This window comes from Erinaceus europaeus, chromosome 17, assembly GCF_950295315.1.
Source record: "Erinaceus europaeus chromosome 17, mEriEur2.1, whole genome shotgun sequence".
Taxonomy (NCBI): Eukaryota; Metazoa; Chordata; class Mammalia; order Eulipotyphla; family Erinaceidae; genus Erinaceus; species Erinaceus europaeus.
This window is the reverse complement of record NC_080178.1, coordinates 53064228-53077936: the sequence shown is the minus strand read 5'-3', so window position 1 is coordinate 53077936 and position 13709 is coordinate 53064228. Positions and strand designations below refer to the sequence as shown.

The window sequence follows — 13709 nt, the reverse complement described above, 5'->3', positions numbered from 1 at the left end:
GGCTTTTCTATGTTTGTTTTGCTCCCTGAGAAAATGTTTCCCAGTCAAGACCTTTCTTTTTCAAACCCAAGGCCTGGTGGGTCAAGCAAGCCAAGCAGAATGGCAGCTGAAAATGGTTGCTGTCTATGTTCTTCCCTGCACTCATGCAGCAGAGAAGAGTAAAGGCATTAATCCTCCAAATCCCTCCCCAGTGCATTTATATAAGCTTTGAAGAGATAAAAAATTAGCTTCAGCTCCTAAACATAGTGCACCAAACAAGACTTTAGTCTGTTCCTGGAAACCTGGCCATGACCCAAACTTTATTCTCACATGAAATGCCTGATTTGGCACACTGCCAGGGAGACATGCGCAGGACATCTGCAGTGGCCTTGTCTTGTCTGCTGCCCCCACTGCACCACCTCTCAATCAATGCATAACACTACCTGGTCTTTGAATGCAGTGTCCTTGTTGTTCATTATCTGGTATTGATGTAGAAATTGCTCGTCCTGTTCTTCTTCTTTGTTCTCGACTTTAGAATACAGTGCACTGTTGGCCTTAGTGCGCTGCATACACATGTAACAAAGTTCCTACAATGACACCAAGGGTCTGTTCCTATCTTTTGCTTTCTTATCTTCACACTTCTTCCTGTGCCTCCCCCATGACTGGATTCCTCCAGTCTCAGGAGTGTGTTTGATAAAAGGACATTTAACAGCGATTGGCATGATGGGTTTGATAGGCTGAGTCCTCGGGTTGCAGGAGTGGCCACAATCCCACTTGATGTGCAGGGTCTATGTTCACTCAGAACCCTTGTTCTCCCAGCCCTGTTTGTGTTCAGTGGCACCCACCCCCATCATTTGCTTGTCTGAGGAGACTGGTACCTGTCCTGCTTTCTCATGATCCCTACAAGTTGTAGTCTCAGAGGTCTTAGGTTCTGTTTTGGTGTTCTTTGATGGACTGGGTGGATGTGGCACACTATAAGAAAACAACAACAGGGAGTTGGGCAGTAGCACAGCGGGTTAAGTGCACATGGTGCAAACAAAAGGAGCGGCCTAAGAATCCCAGTTTGAGTTCCTGGCTCCCCACTTGCAGGGTAGTCGGTTCACAAGAAGTGAAGCAGAACTGCAGGTGTCTATCTTTCTCTCCCCTCTCTCTGTCTTCCCCTTCTCTCTCCATCTCTCTATGACCTATCCAACAATAAAGACAACAATAACTACAACAATAAAACAACAATGTCAGAAAAAGGAATAAATAAATAAATAAATAATTAAAAAACAACAACACAATTTCACATCTAGAGTGAAATTAGAGGCAAATATAGCCAATGGAAGATAGCTGAGTGGTTCTCTTCCGAGCTCTGCATTGTATAGGTTAGCGACCTATGTGTCTGATAACCCTGGATTTCAATCTCAGCATGCTTGTTTACACTTGACTTTTGAGCATTACTGACTGCACTTTCTCAGGCATGGGAGGTGCAGTGAACACACACACACACACACACACACACACACACACACACACACACACACACACCTTCTGCCTGTGGAATTAACATTCTAAAGCAAAGTTAAACAAGGTAAGTGAGGTCTCCAGTGTGTTTGGCACTGCTGACGACCATGCACACCTAGCTTCCCTCTGATAGACTGTGAGCCCTGGACATCCCTGCAGTCCTCACCATGGAGCACAAATGCAGGGACACCATGTGAAGGCATGGATGGAAACATCTAATATCCCTGAATCAAGATAAGACTCAAACTACACTTAGTAAAGTGTAATCCCCACACTCCACAAAAGACCAGCATGTTACCTTTTGGTCCCTGTTTTTGTAAAGACAGTCTTATTAGGCTCCACTGAGATAGGCAATATTAAGGGAACAATATTTCCAGTTGCTGGAATGGGTTTTTGACCTGAAGGTCTAGGTAGAAAGTTGGCTGCAGAATAAGAGATAGAGTTAAGTTTCCTTTCAGTCGTTTCCTTTGAGGCTTTAATGGTCATAGATACAATGAAGAGAGAAAATTACAATAGGAACATATAACACATTCTTACTCTACACCAACTGTGCTAAGTGCTTAATATAATGCATAATGGGCCAGGGAGATCGCATAGTGGTTATGCCAAAGACTTTTTTGTGTCTGATGCTCTGAAATCACAGGTTCAATCCCTGGCAGAGAGACACAGAGACAGATACAGAGAGAGAGAGAAAGGAAGAAAATGAAAGGAAAAGATTGCATAAATAACAACTTAAGATAACAAATAGTATCTCTTTATGAAAGGAACAGTCCTCAAAACATTGTCTGGCAACTTCTAGCTATCTCTAGTAACTTAGAAAAAATAAATAAAACCTTTGTTATTTCTACATATGTTTCAACCAAAGTCACATCAGCTACAGACATGAGAATCCTACTATTTTCTATGAAGCCATATAAGACAGTTGTAAAATTCATACTCAGAATATATATATGGAACATGTTACATGCAGCTCACTTGATGTATTTCTGTTACCTACCTAGGCCACTCCACTCCCCCGGTAGCCATATGAACTTGAGTCTTTTAAGTAGTAGAGAGCCAGCAAAGAGTCTTAGTTGAGAATCTCATGGATTTTAGTTAAGGTGTGATAGAAAATTCTAGAAGAGCTCTTCTTTTTTTGTTTTTATTGTTGTAGTTGTTGTTGATCCCATTGTTGTTGGACAGGACAGAGAGAAATGGAGAGAGGAGGGGAAGACCAAGAAGGGGAGAGAAAGATAGACACCTGCAGTCCAGTTTCACCGTTTGTGAAGCAATTCCCCTGCAGGTGGGGAGCCGGGGGCTCGAACCGGGATCCTTACACTAGTCCTTGTGCTTAGCCACCTGCGCTTAACCCGCTGTGCTACCGCCTGACTCCCTAGAAGAGATGTTTCTTAGAAGAGCATTTTTCTTGGGAGTCGGGCAATAGCGCAGCCGGTTAAATGCAGATTGCACAAAACACAAGGACGGGTATAAGTATCCTGGTTCAAGCCCCTGGCTCCCCACTTGCAGAGGAGTCCCTTCACAAGCAGTGAAGTAGGTTTGCAGGTGTCTGCCTTTCTCTCCCCCTCTCTGCCTTCCCCTCCTTTCTCCATTTCTCTGTCCTATCCAACAAGGACATCAATGACAATAACAACTACAACAACAATAAAAAACAGGCAACAAAAGGGAAAATATATAATTATAAAATTTAAAAAAAAAAGAAAATTCTAGAAGACCAGTTTCTTAGAAGAACACATTTCTTATAACTCTAATGGTACTGATTTTCGGCACAGGAGTTGCTCAGCAACAATGCCCTGCTGCTTAGCAGAAAAGAGAAGACAGCTAAAATCTTTGGCTTACCTTGCACATCATCTTTGTCTGACTTCATTCTTAACACGGATTTCCTCAGTTTAGGTTGTTCAATTTTTTCCAGTGTTTCATTATTTCCTTTTAATTCAAATTCAATTCTAGGAATGGACCAAAATGTTTGCCTGCTCACTGGATCTGAATAAGATACTAGGAGAATTCTCAGTTCTGAGCAGCACCCCAGCCAGCATGATAATACTGAAATAAACCTACTTCTCTTCCATGAGTGAGTGCCTGGACTTTGTTATGCAGAAGTCACAGACTGAAGACTCTTTTCTTTTTTAGCCTGAGTCTGACTGTGACCTGCCTCTTCTAAACTGAGGTCTCAAAAGTACTCCGCGGGGGGGGGGGGGGGGGATGCCTCTGGGTTTTGGTTTCAGTTTGAATGTGTCTTTTCTAGTTCTGTCACCAGATTCAGTACAGGGCTGTCAGAGTGGTATGTGGTTGGCAGAGAGTTTGGGAGGCCAGAGTTGATAGGTCCATGGAACCTATGGGGCAAGGCACTCACCTGGGGAAGGAAAGAACACAGTTTGGATTTCTCTTCGAAGTTTTGATGTTTGCTATAGTTGAATTGACATTTTGAGTTTTCTGGAAAATAGGGAGAGAGGAGATTTATACCTGGTCTACATTCCAGGACATAGATGACTCAAAGGCTCCCTGGAAGCAATGCTACTGGAAGGCTGGCTTGTTGGGTGCTCAGTGACTAAAGCCTCAAGCTTACCATCCATTTAATAACGATCTCCCTACTCTTCTCCCAGATCCAGCTTTCTAGTCCCTTTTCCAACTATTACACCATTTCCCCAGACAATAACCTGTGTCCACCTGCATATTACCTGTTAGGTTCAGGCAAAAATGAACCCCTTGGATAAACCTAAAATAGACCTGCTTTTTCCAAAATAGAGACCCCAAATCTTCATCTGCAATATCCTTGCCTTTAGGTTCATGATTAGTCAAGAATATGTTCAGCTTTCTATATTAACTCTTTTTCAGCCACCAGGTTCCAGATGATACCATGATGCTAACCGACTTCCCTGGGCAGACGACTCTACCTGGAGCCACACCTATCTCAGATCTCTGCCCCACTAGGGAAAGAGAGAGACAGGCTGGGAATATGGATTGACCAGCCAATGCCAATGTTCAGTGGGGAAGCAATTACAGAAGCCAGACCTTCCACTTTCTGTACCTCATAATGATCCTGAGTCCATACTCTCAGAGGGATAAAGAATAGGGAAGTTCGTTCCCTATTTCCTATTATACTTACTGCCAAGATATCCTTATCAAAGCAAGGACTGCAAAAGCTCAATAAGGGCAAGAGACTAGCATACTTTCACAATGACTCTTTGTCACTATCAGGCCACCCCAGCATGCCTCACTTCAGACTGTGTCCAGAGACTTCAGGTGTGGGACAACAACCCTTCAGCTTTATCACTCAGGTAAGACCTTTCCTTTCATAGTATTCTCTAATTCCATTCCAGGTGGTCCACTCCCCAATAAAGTCCCCAATCCTAGATATAGACCAGATCCCCTGAGATAAAGCACATGTTCACATGTGTCCATAAACCAGGGAAAAATATACATCTGAAAGCAGAAGTACACAAGAGTCTGCAATGAGTACCCCCCAACACCTCATCTGCACTATTCCAGCCTTTAAGTCCATGATTGTTCAACAATTTGTTCGGCTTTGTATGTTAACTCTCTTTTTAGTTACCAGGTTCCAGATGCCAGAATGATGCCGACCAGACTTCCCTGGACTGAAGTCTCCACCAATGTGACCTGAATCCCACTTCCCCAGAGACCAACCCTACTAGGGAAAGAGAGAGGCAGACTGGGAGTATGGATCGACCAGTCAGCACCCATGGTCAGCAGGGAAGCAATTACAGAAGCCAGACCTTCCACCTTCTGCAACCCACAATGACCCTGGGTCCATACTCCCAGAGGGATAGAGAATAGGAAAGCTATCAGGGGAGGAGATGGGTTATGGAGATCGGGTGGTGGGAATTGTGCACAGTTGTATCTCTATTATCCTACAGTTCTGTTAATTTCTCCTTTCATAAATAAAAAAATAAAGCTAGAAAAATGAATATAACTAAAATATGCCCATTAGATATCCACAGAATGGAGACCAACCCCAACTCTTCATCTGTACCACTCTAGCCTTTAGGTTCATAATCTGTCAACAACATGTTTGTCTTTATATGTTAACTCTCTTTTCAGCCACCAGGATGCAGATGCTAGCATGATGCCACCAGACTTCCCTGGACAGATAACCCCACCAATGTGTCCTGGAGCTCTGATCCCTCAGAATCCCACAGCCAAAATCATATTCAATGGTGAAAACTGTAAGCATTTCCACACATATCAGGTATTAGACAGGGCTGCCTACTATCACCATTACTATTCAACATAGTGTTGGAAGTTTTTGCCCTAGCATTCAAGCAGGAGCAAGGAATTAAAGGCATACAGATTGGAAGAGAAGACATCAAACTCTCCCTATTTGCAGATGACATGATAGTATACATAGATAAGCCTAGGAAATCCAGCAAGAAGCTTTAGGAAATCATCAAGCAATACAGTAAGGTGTCAGGCTGCAAAATTAACATTCAAATTCAGTGGCATTCCTCTGTGCAAACACTACATTAGAAGAAGAAAAATCGAGAAATCAGTTCTTTTTACTACAACAACAACAAACAATAAAATGTCTAGGAATAAACCTAACCAAAGAAGTGAAAGGCTTGTATACTAAAAAGTATGAGTCACTAATCAAGGAAATTGAAAAAAGGCACAAAGAAGTGGAAAGATAATTCCATGTTTATGGGTTGGAAGAATTATCATTATTAAAGTGAATATACTACCCAAGGCCATATACAAATTTAATGCTATCCCCATCAAGAATTCAAACACATTTTGTAGGAGAATAGAACAAATTCTACAAATGTTTATCTGGAACCAGAAAAGACCTAGAATTGTCAAAAATAATCTTAAAATAGAACAGAACTGGAGGGATCATACTCCCTGATCTCAAATTCTTTTATGGTGCCATTGTAATCAAACATGCTTGCTAATGGAACATGAATAGACACACTACCCAGTGGAATAGAACCAAGAACCCAGAAGAAAGCCCCTACACATTGGACATCTGATTTTTGACAAAGGTGCCCAGACTATTAAAGGGGAAAGCAGAGTCTCTTCAACAAATGGTGTTGGAAAAATGGGTTGAAACATGCAGAGGAATGAATGTGAATCACAAAACACAAAAGTAAATTCTAAATGGATCAGGGACTTAGATGTTAGAGCAGAACCTATCAGATACTCAGAGGAAAATATTGGCTGAACTCTTTTCCATATAGATATTAAAGACATCTTCAATGAAATGAATCCAGTTACAAAGTAGACTAAGGCAAATATACACCTATCGGACTTCATCAAATTAAAAAGCTTCTGCACAGCAAAAGAAACCAATACCCAAACCAAGAGATCCCTCACAGAATGGGAGAAGATCGTCACATGCCATGCATCAAACAAGAGGCTAATAACCAAAATATATAAAGAGCTTACCAGCCTCAACCACAAGAAAACAAATGACGCCATCCAAAAATGGGGAGAAGACATAGACAGAATATTCACCACAGAAGAGATCCAAAAGACCAAGAAACAAATTAAAAAATGCTCCAAGTTTTTGACTGTCAGAGAAATGCAAATAAAGACAACCGTTAGATACCACTTCGCTCCTATGAAAATGTCATACATCAGAAAAGGTAGCAGCAACAAATGCTACAAGGTTGTGGGGTCAAAAGAACCCCCCTGCGCTGCTGTTCCTTGGTGCAACCTCTATGGAGAACAGTCTGGAGAACTTCCAGAAGGCTAGAAATGGACCTACCTTATGATCCTGCAATTCCTCTCCTGGGGATATATCCTAAGGAACCCAACATGCCCATCCAAAAAAGATGTGTGTATACCTATGTTCTTGGCAGCACAATCTGTAATAGCCAAAACCTGGAAGCAACAAAGGTGTCCAATAACAGTTGAGTGGCTGAGCAAGTTGTGGTCTATAAACACAATGGAATACTACTCAGGTTTTAAAAATGGTGATTTTACCGTTTTCAGCCCATATTGGATGGATCTTGAAGAAACCATGTTAAGTGAAATAAGTCAAAAACAGAAGGATGAATATGGATGATCCCACTCTCAGGCAGAAGCTTAAAAACAAGATCAGAAAACACAAGTAGAAATTGAACTGGAGTTGGTATATTGCATTGGATCAACCTTCTCATGGTGCATCCCGTGAGTACCCATTTATTGGGGAAACTGACGATCCTTCCTAGCCGACTGAATCCACATTGGATCCCAGTCACTTTCAAAGCCAGCAACAAGCAGACATCAGGCTCAACCTGACGCTGTTGACTGGCTACGGAAGAAGGGCAAACGCTAGAAGAAGAATGTAAAAGATTCCTTGGTGCAGTGGTGGTCGAGTACAGGTCCAAAAAGGATGACAGAGAACCAGGTGGGGATTTTATTGTTATGTGGAAAACTGAGAAATGTTATGCATGTACAAACTATTGTATTTACTGTTGAATGTAAAACATTAATTCCCCAAGAAAAATAATCAAAAAGAAATTATGTGTGTGAGATACTTTTATCTATTTTTATATTTATTTATTCTCTTTTTATTGCCCCTGTTGTTTTATTGTTGTAGTTATTGTAGTTATTGAAGTCTTTGTTTTTGGGTAGGACAGAGAAAAATGGAGAGAGGAGGGGAAGATGGAGAGGGGGAGAGAATCAGACACCTGCAGACCTGCTTCACTGCTTGTGAATCGACTCTCCTACAGGTGGGGAGCCAGGGGCTGAAACCAGGATCCTTATGCCAGTTCTTGTGCCTTAGGTCAACTGTACTCAGCCTGCTGCACTACTTCCCAACTCCCAATAAGATACTTTTAAACCATATTTTTCCCCTGGCCTTGGCTCAGACCTTCAGATTGTTTTGTCCTTCTGACTATTTTATCTGAGTAAGACACTTAGAATCAAGCATTTCTTTGCCCATGGGGCACTTGTCATCTAAGACAGACCAACAACTGAAGGATGACACCTCTGTAGACAACAGAGAACTGTAAGAAAGAGCAACAATTAGAAGGTCAATATTACCTTTGCAATATCTTTCTCCAGATTGCCACTTGTATTCATTGCAGACAAGAAGTCCTGAAAAAATTTCATTTTTACTTTGTCATTTTCAATTCTAAGGATACCGATTCCTTGGAAAGTAAATTCAACTTTCTTTCGTGTGCAGATTGATCGTGATAAGAGCTGCAGAGTTTCTTTAATGCACCCTTCGACTGTGTCCCTGCTATAATGCCCCGCTATGGCAACCATGATAAAATTCAGTGGTACAACGGGGATATCCCCTGGAAGAGAAAAGGACAGTTGTGTGTGGGAAAGACAGTGAGCAGATGGCAGATACTCAGAAGTAACTGTCTCTCTTTTAATGGGAAGGCTTAGCCAGTAAAGGTACTTACCAGGTGTGTGGATTTTAGTTTGTCGTAGTCCGTGTAGCTGCAATAGCTTCTCTGACATGATAAAGATCGGTATCTGGATAGAGCTAAACCTGTTCCCAGCATCTAGTTTTTGCCTCATAAAAGTAAATGTCCCAAAAGCAGGTATGTAGATCCCCTAGAAATGCAGCAAAAAGAAGGTGGGAAGAAAAGATGCTGACTTCTCTGAAGGGATAATAAAGAAGAATCCTGAGAGAATTTCAGACTCAAAGTTTTCACATGATTTTTGCATAAAATATAACCAATTTGAAGGCTATGATATATTTTTTCTTTTTTAAAAAATTATTGGGGAATTAATGTTTCACATTCAACAGTAAATATAATAGTTTGTACATGCATAACATTTCCCATTTTTCCATATAATAATACAACCCCCATTAAGTCCTCTGTCATCCTTCTTGGATCTGTATTCTCCCCATCCACCCACTCTAGAGTCTTTTACTTTTGTGCAATGCACCCATTCCAGTTCAGGTTCTACTTGTGTTTTCCTTTCTAATCTTGATTTTTAACTTCTTCCTGAGAGTGCAATCAACCCACATTCATCCTTCTGTTTCTGACTTACTTCACTTAACATGAATTTTTCAAGGTCCATCAAGATCAGCTGAAAAAGGTGAAGTCACCATTTTTATAGCTAAGTAGTAATATATATATATATATATATATATATATATATATATATATATATATATATATATATGCCACAGCTTGCTCAGCCACTAATCTATTGTTGGACACCTGGGTTGCTTCCAGGTTTTGGCTATTACAAATTGTTCTGCCAAGAACATATGTGTACACAGATATTTTAGATGGGTATGTTGGGTTCCTTAGAATATATCCCCAGGAGAGGAATTGCAAGATCATAGAGTAGGTCCATTTCTAGCTCAAAGGCTATAATATTAAGAGAAGCTATAGGGATGCCATAGTTGCATATATATATATATACAGAGAGAGAGAGAGGGAGAGGGAGAGACAGACAGACAGAGACAGAGACAGAGAGAGCTGACAGAGCATGATACCAGAGCACCACACCAGCACAGTCAGTGCCAGGCTTCACACTCAAGATCTCAGGCATGTGTGCAGGGTCTGTGCTCTACTGCCTTGTCACCTTCCTAAGTCCTACCTTTTGCAGCCTCAGCTGTCGTAGAATAAAGTCACAAACATAGCTCCATATCATAGAGACTTCTGAAATTCAAAGAAAACAAAAGCATAATTTTATTTATGTAAGTGCCCCTGTCACTATCCAAATTCAAATGGAAAACACTCTGTCAAATAGCAAGTCATTCTCAGCTAGGAACAGACAGAAAATAAGGTCCTTCCTGAAAGTCCGTTTCCCTGATTGTTTAACTTTACCCCTGCTAAGCTCTGTAAATATGTAAGAAATAGCACATCATGATGTGTGCTCGAAGAAAGTCTTTCTGGAATAAAGCAAACTCTCAATTCATTGGAATATTTCCTCCACCCCCAAACCACTACCCGAGACAGAGATACCATAGTCTTTCACTTCCAGTATGTGGAGGTTATACACAGTCTTTCTGATGTCCGAGGAAGGAAGCACAGGTTGTTCAAGGAGAACTAGTAATTGCTCTTATGGACATTGGAGACAAACTGGGTGGTGGAAACCTACCCCAAAACATATGCTATGATAAGCCAAGTACTAAAGGTAAGTAAGTCAAATACTAAGATTTTTGCCCTATCCTCTAAAACATGGTCTAAATCATAGCTAATCAATGTATTAAAACTAATCAGGGCATGTGAGGGCAATCTGGCTGTGACATCTGTCACCCCATTGATTGTCAGGTTGATTTGGCTGATCTGGCTGGCTAGGCGGGTGTCCCCTTCCTCCCTCACCACTCCATGTGTGACCCTCCCAATGTCCTGCACTCAGTTGAGGAGGATGGCCTTCCCTAAGTAGAAGTGACTGGTCTTTGGTTGAGGGCATAAGAGTAGCTGTGCTCCCCTGCTAGAACCTCCAAACAAGCTCTGAATCTGATCATTTATTTCCTCTATCCTGTCATATTTTCATCACCAAAGAATTCTCCTCCTGGAAGCTAAGCACAAAAGAGATCCTCCAACCTAGTCCAACTTGTACCCACCAAGTTAAAATTTTCATCATGATCAAATATACATAGGAATAAAACAGAATCTCACTATTTGGATATAAGGGAGCCCTTTCCAAGTTAGTGCGTCAAAATCACTGTCTTTCACATAGATTTGTGGCAGGCACCTCAGATTTCAGGAAACACATCTATTCAAAAAGAAAATGACCTAGTTGGGACCCAGAGAAACAGTATTTCTTGCAACCAAATGCGAGTAGAAAGGCTTGTGAGAGCTAAATTGGAAATGTAAGAGTCATGTTTCTTCATCTGGATACTATACAAATCCACTGTGTGGTTTTGCTTTTAAGAATCTAGTAGATGTTCTAATAAGAGCAAAATTAAATTCCTTTGACCTGATATTTCCTACTTCTCATTGAAGACAGAGAACACATGCACAGTATTCACTCTCAGAAGTTTTTCTTTTTCTTTTTTTTTCCTTCAGGGCTGTTGGAGCTTAGTACCTACACTATGAACCCATTGCCCCTGGACACCTTTTTTTTTTCTTTTCTTGGATAGGACAGAGAGAAACTGAGAGGAGAAAATACTGCAGAGAGGAGAAAGGTAGGCACCTGCAGACCTGCTTCACCACTTGTGAATAGACTCCCCTGCTCATGGGGAACCAAAGGGTTGAAATGGTATGATTGTGCAGCTCCTTGCAGTTTGCACTATGTGCACATAAGCCAGTGAGCTACCACTTGCCCCCCTCTAGAATAGTTTCAGGCCTCTGCAATTCAGTTGGTATAGATTTAGAAACCTTACAGACTTGATTTCGAACTAGTTTTTCTGATGACCCAATATGTCAGTGTGTCAGAGAATTGGAATATGACTTTTATATTTAAAAATACTTCTCTACCCTTCAACCAATGAGGCTTTTGCAGCAGTCACTGACACTGTTACCTTGCCAACAAGCTCACCGAGCCTGCATCCACTGTGCCCTGGAGATGAGGGCTTGTGGCATCAAAGGCTGGCTTTGTGGCATCATTCTCTCTTGGGATTCCCTATGTCTCTCTGCCATTTCTTTTCAGTTCCCTCAGCAGGTTCACTTGCTCAGTTTTGACATCAGTGCTGGAGCTTGTTGAGGTCTAGCCCCACATTCTCTTTTTTCCCTCCGTGCCCTCTGCTTACATCATGCCCAGGACCTTGCCAACCATCACTATGCAGATCTCTGCCAAAGGCAAATTCAGAAGCCTAGGTTCCCTCCTGTCAACCCCCTACCACCAACATACACACAATCACCTTTTGACTTCCTACCTGAATATCCCACAATCGATATGCTTCGACTGGAGAAATAAATAGCACAATGGTTATACAAAAAGACTCAAGCCTGAAGGTCTGAGGTGCAAGGGTCAATTCCCAGCACAACCATAAGCCTGCAAAGGTCAGTGCTCTGGGAAAAACCACACACAATTCACTCAAAACTAGAATCGGGCTTCCATTAAATCTTGTTTTCGATTCAGGTTTTTGCTCTCGACGAATAGCATCATCACTTGATTCACTTGCATAGACCCGAGCTCAAAAGCTGCTTGGAAAGTTCCTCTCTGTTTTATCCTGTCGTGAACTCCATCAACGTAACCAATAGATTTTCATGTCCCACTGGACTTTAAGTCTGTCCACGTTCTACACTTCATTCTACCAATTCATGCCAAGTTGCCATCCTTTCTCTCTTAGATAACTCTGAAAGGAAACAATTGTTCCACGTTAGGTCATCCATTGTTGCCTAAGTGGCCCACATGCTTCACTAGTGCGTGGCCTTTTCATTTTCCTGATTAATGTTTAAAACACGAGGAGTGGTGGGGAGGGGGAACCCTATGAGGAAAAGAATTAGTAGAGAGAAAGAGACAGAACCAGAGAACCATTCTGGCACATAGGATGCCATGGAATTATTCTCAAGACCTCAAGCTTGAAAATCCAACAAATTGAGTTAGCAAAATGCTTCCTTGGACAATGAAGTACTTTGCATGTGTGCTATCCAGGTGCAAGCCCAGCCTCCAACTCCTTAAATGAAATTTTGTTCTTGTGAGCTTTTGCACTCTCTATGCAAAAGTATAACAAATACACGAGAGTCCAACATCTTATCCACTGTGCCACCACCTGAGCTGTCACTTAGATCACTCGTAAAGGCACTCCCGACCTCCACTTAATTCTCCACACTACCACCTGAGCCAGTGTTTCCCAGCACAGATCTTGGGGGTTCATTCCTCTTCTACCCCCTCATTAGGATTATCCTCAATGCCAACCTATGTGATGTGACTGACAGTGCCCCAAATAACATGATTTTTTCCTCTCATTAAACAGACACTTTGGCTGCGTGTCATGCACCCAGTTAAGTGCACATAGTTTTTTGTGTAAGGACCTGTGCAAGGACCAGAGTTTGAGTCCTGGCTCTCCACCAGCAGTGCGGATGTTTTACAAACAATGAAGCAGGACTACAGGTGTCTATCTTTCTCTCTCCCTACTCTAAATTCTGCTGTCTTAAAAGGAAAATATGGCTGCCAAGAGTGCTGACTTTGTATTACCAACACGACACCCCAACTATAACCTTGGTGGGAAAAAAATCACATACTTCCATGCCCAGTCAGACAGCAGCCATAGTGTTGTCATTCACCTCCTTCCACACACTGTCCACCCACCCTCAGTCAAGTGTGTTTGTTCTCCTTGTTCCCTCTACCAAAGAAAATCCTCCCCTCCTGCTCCACTGATCCTGATTCTCACTTCACATCTCCCCCTTTTCTAGTCAACATTG

At 41.8% G+C, this 13709-nt stretch overlaps 1 protein-coding gene across 1 annotated transcript; it reads right to left on the bottom strand.

The window, feature by feature from the left end:
• Positions 1-2971: 2971 nt before the first annotated feature.
• On the bottom strand, positions 2972-8746 carry LOC132534067 (coiled-coil domain-containing protein 81-like). Its single transcript, XM_060177489.1, has 3 exons — positions 8467-8746; positions 3836-3915; positions 2972-3428 (listed from the first exon to the last, which is right to left on the bottom strand). The coding sequence occupies exons 1-3, from the start codon at positions 8689-8691 to the stop codon at positions 3230-3232; spliced, it is 504 nt and encodes a 167-aa protein (XP_060033472.1). The 5' UTR covers positions 8692-8746; the 3' UTR covers positions 2972-3229.
• Between the last annotated feature and the right edge of the window lie 4963 nt (positions 8747-13709).

What these genes read in the sequence shown, in the direction of transcription:
- LOC132534067 (XM_060177489.1), bottom strand. Translation starts at nt 8,691, where the DNA reads ATGGTTGCCATAGCGGGGCATTATAGCAGGGACACAGTCGAAGGGTGC. An exon ending in TGGAGAAAGATATTGCAAAG is followed by an intron (nt 3,916 to 8,466) that starts GTAATATTGACC and finishes CCTATTTTCCAG; the next exon opens with AAAACTCAAAATGTCAATTC. An exon ending in TGTGTTCTTTCCTTCCCCAG is followed by an intron (nt 3,429 to 3,835) that starts GTGAGTGCCTTG and finishes GTCCATTCCTAG; the next exon opens with AATTGAATTTGAATTAAAAG.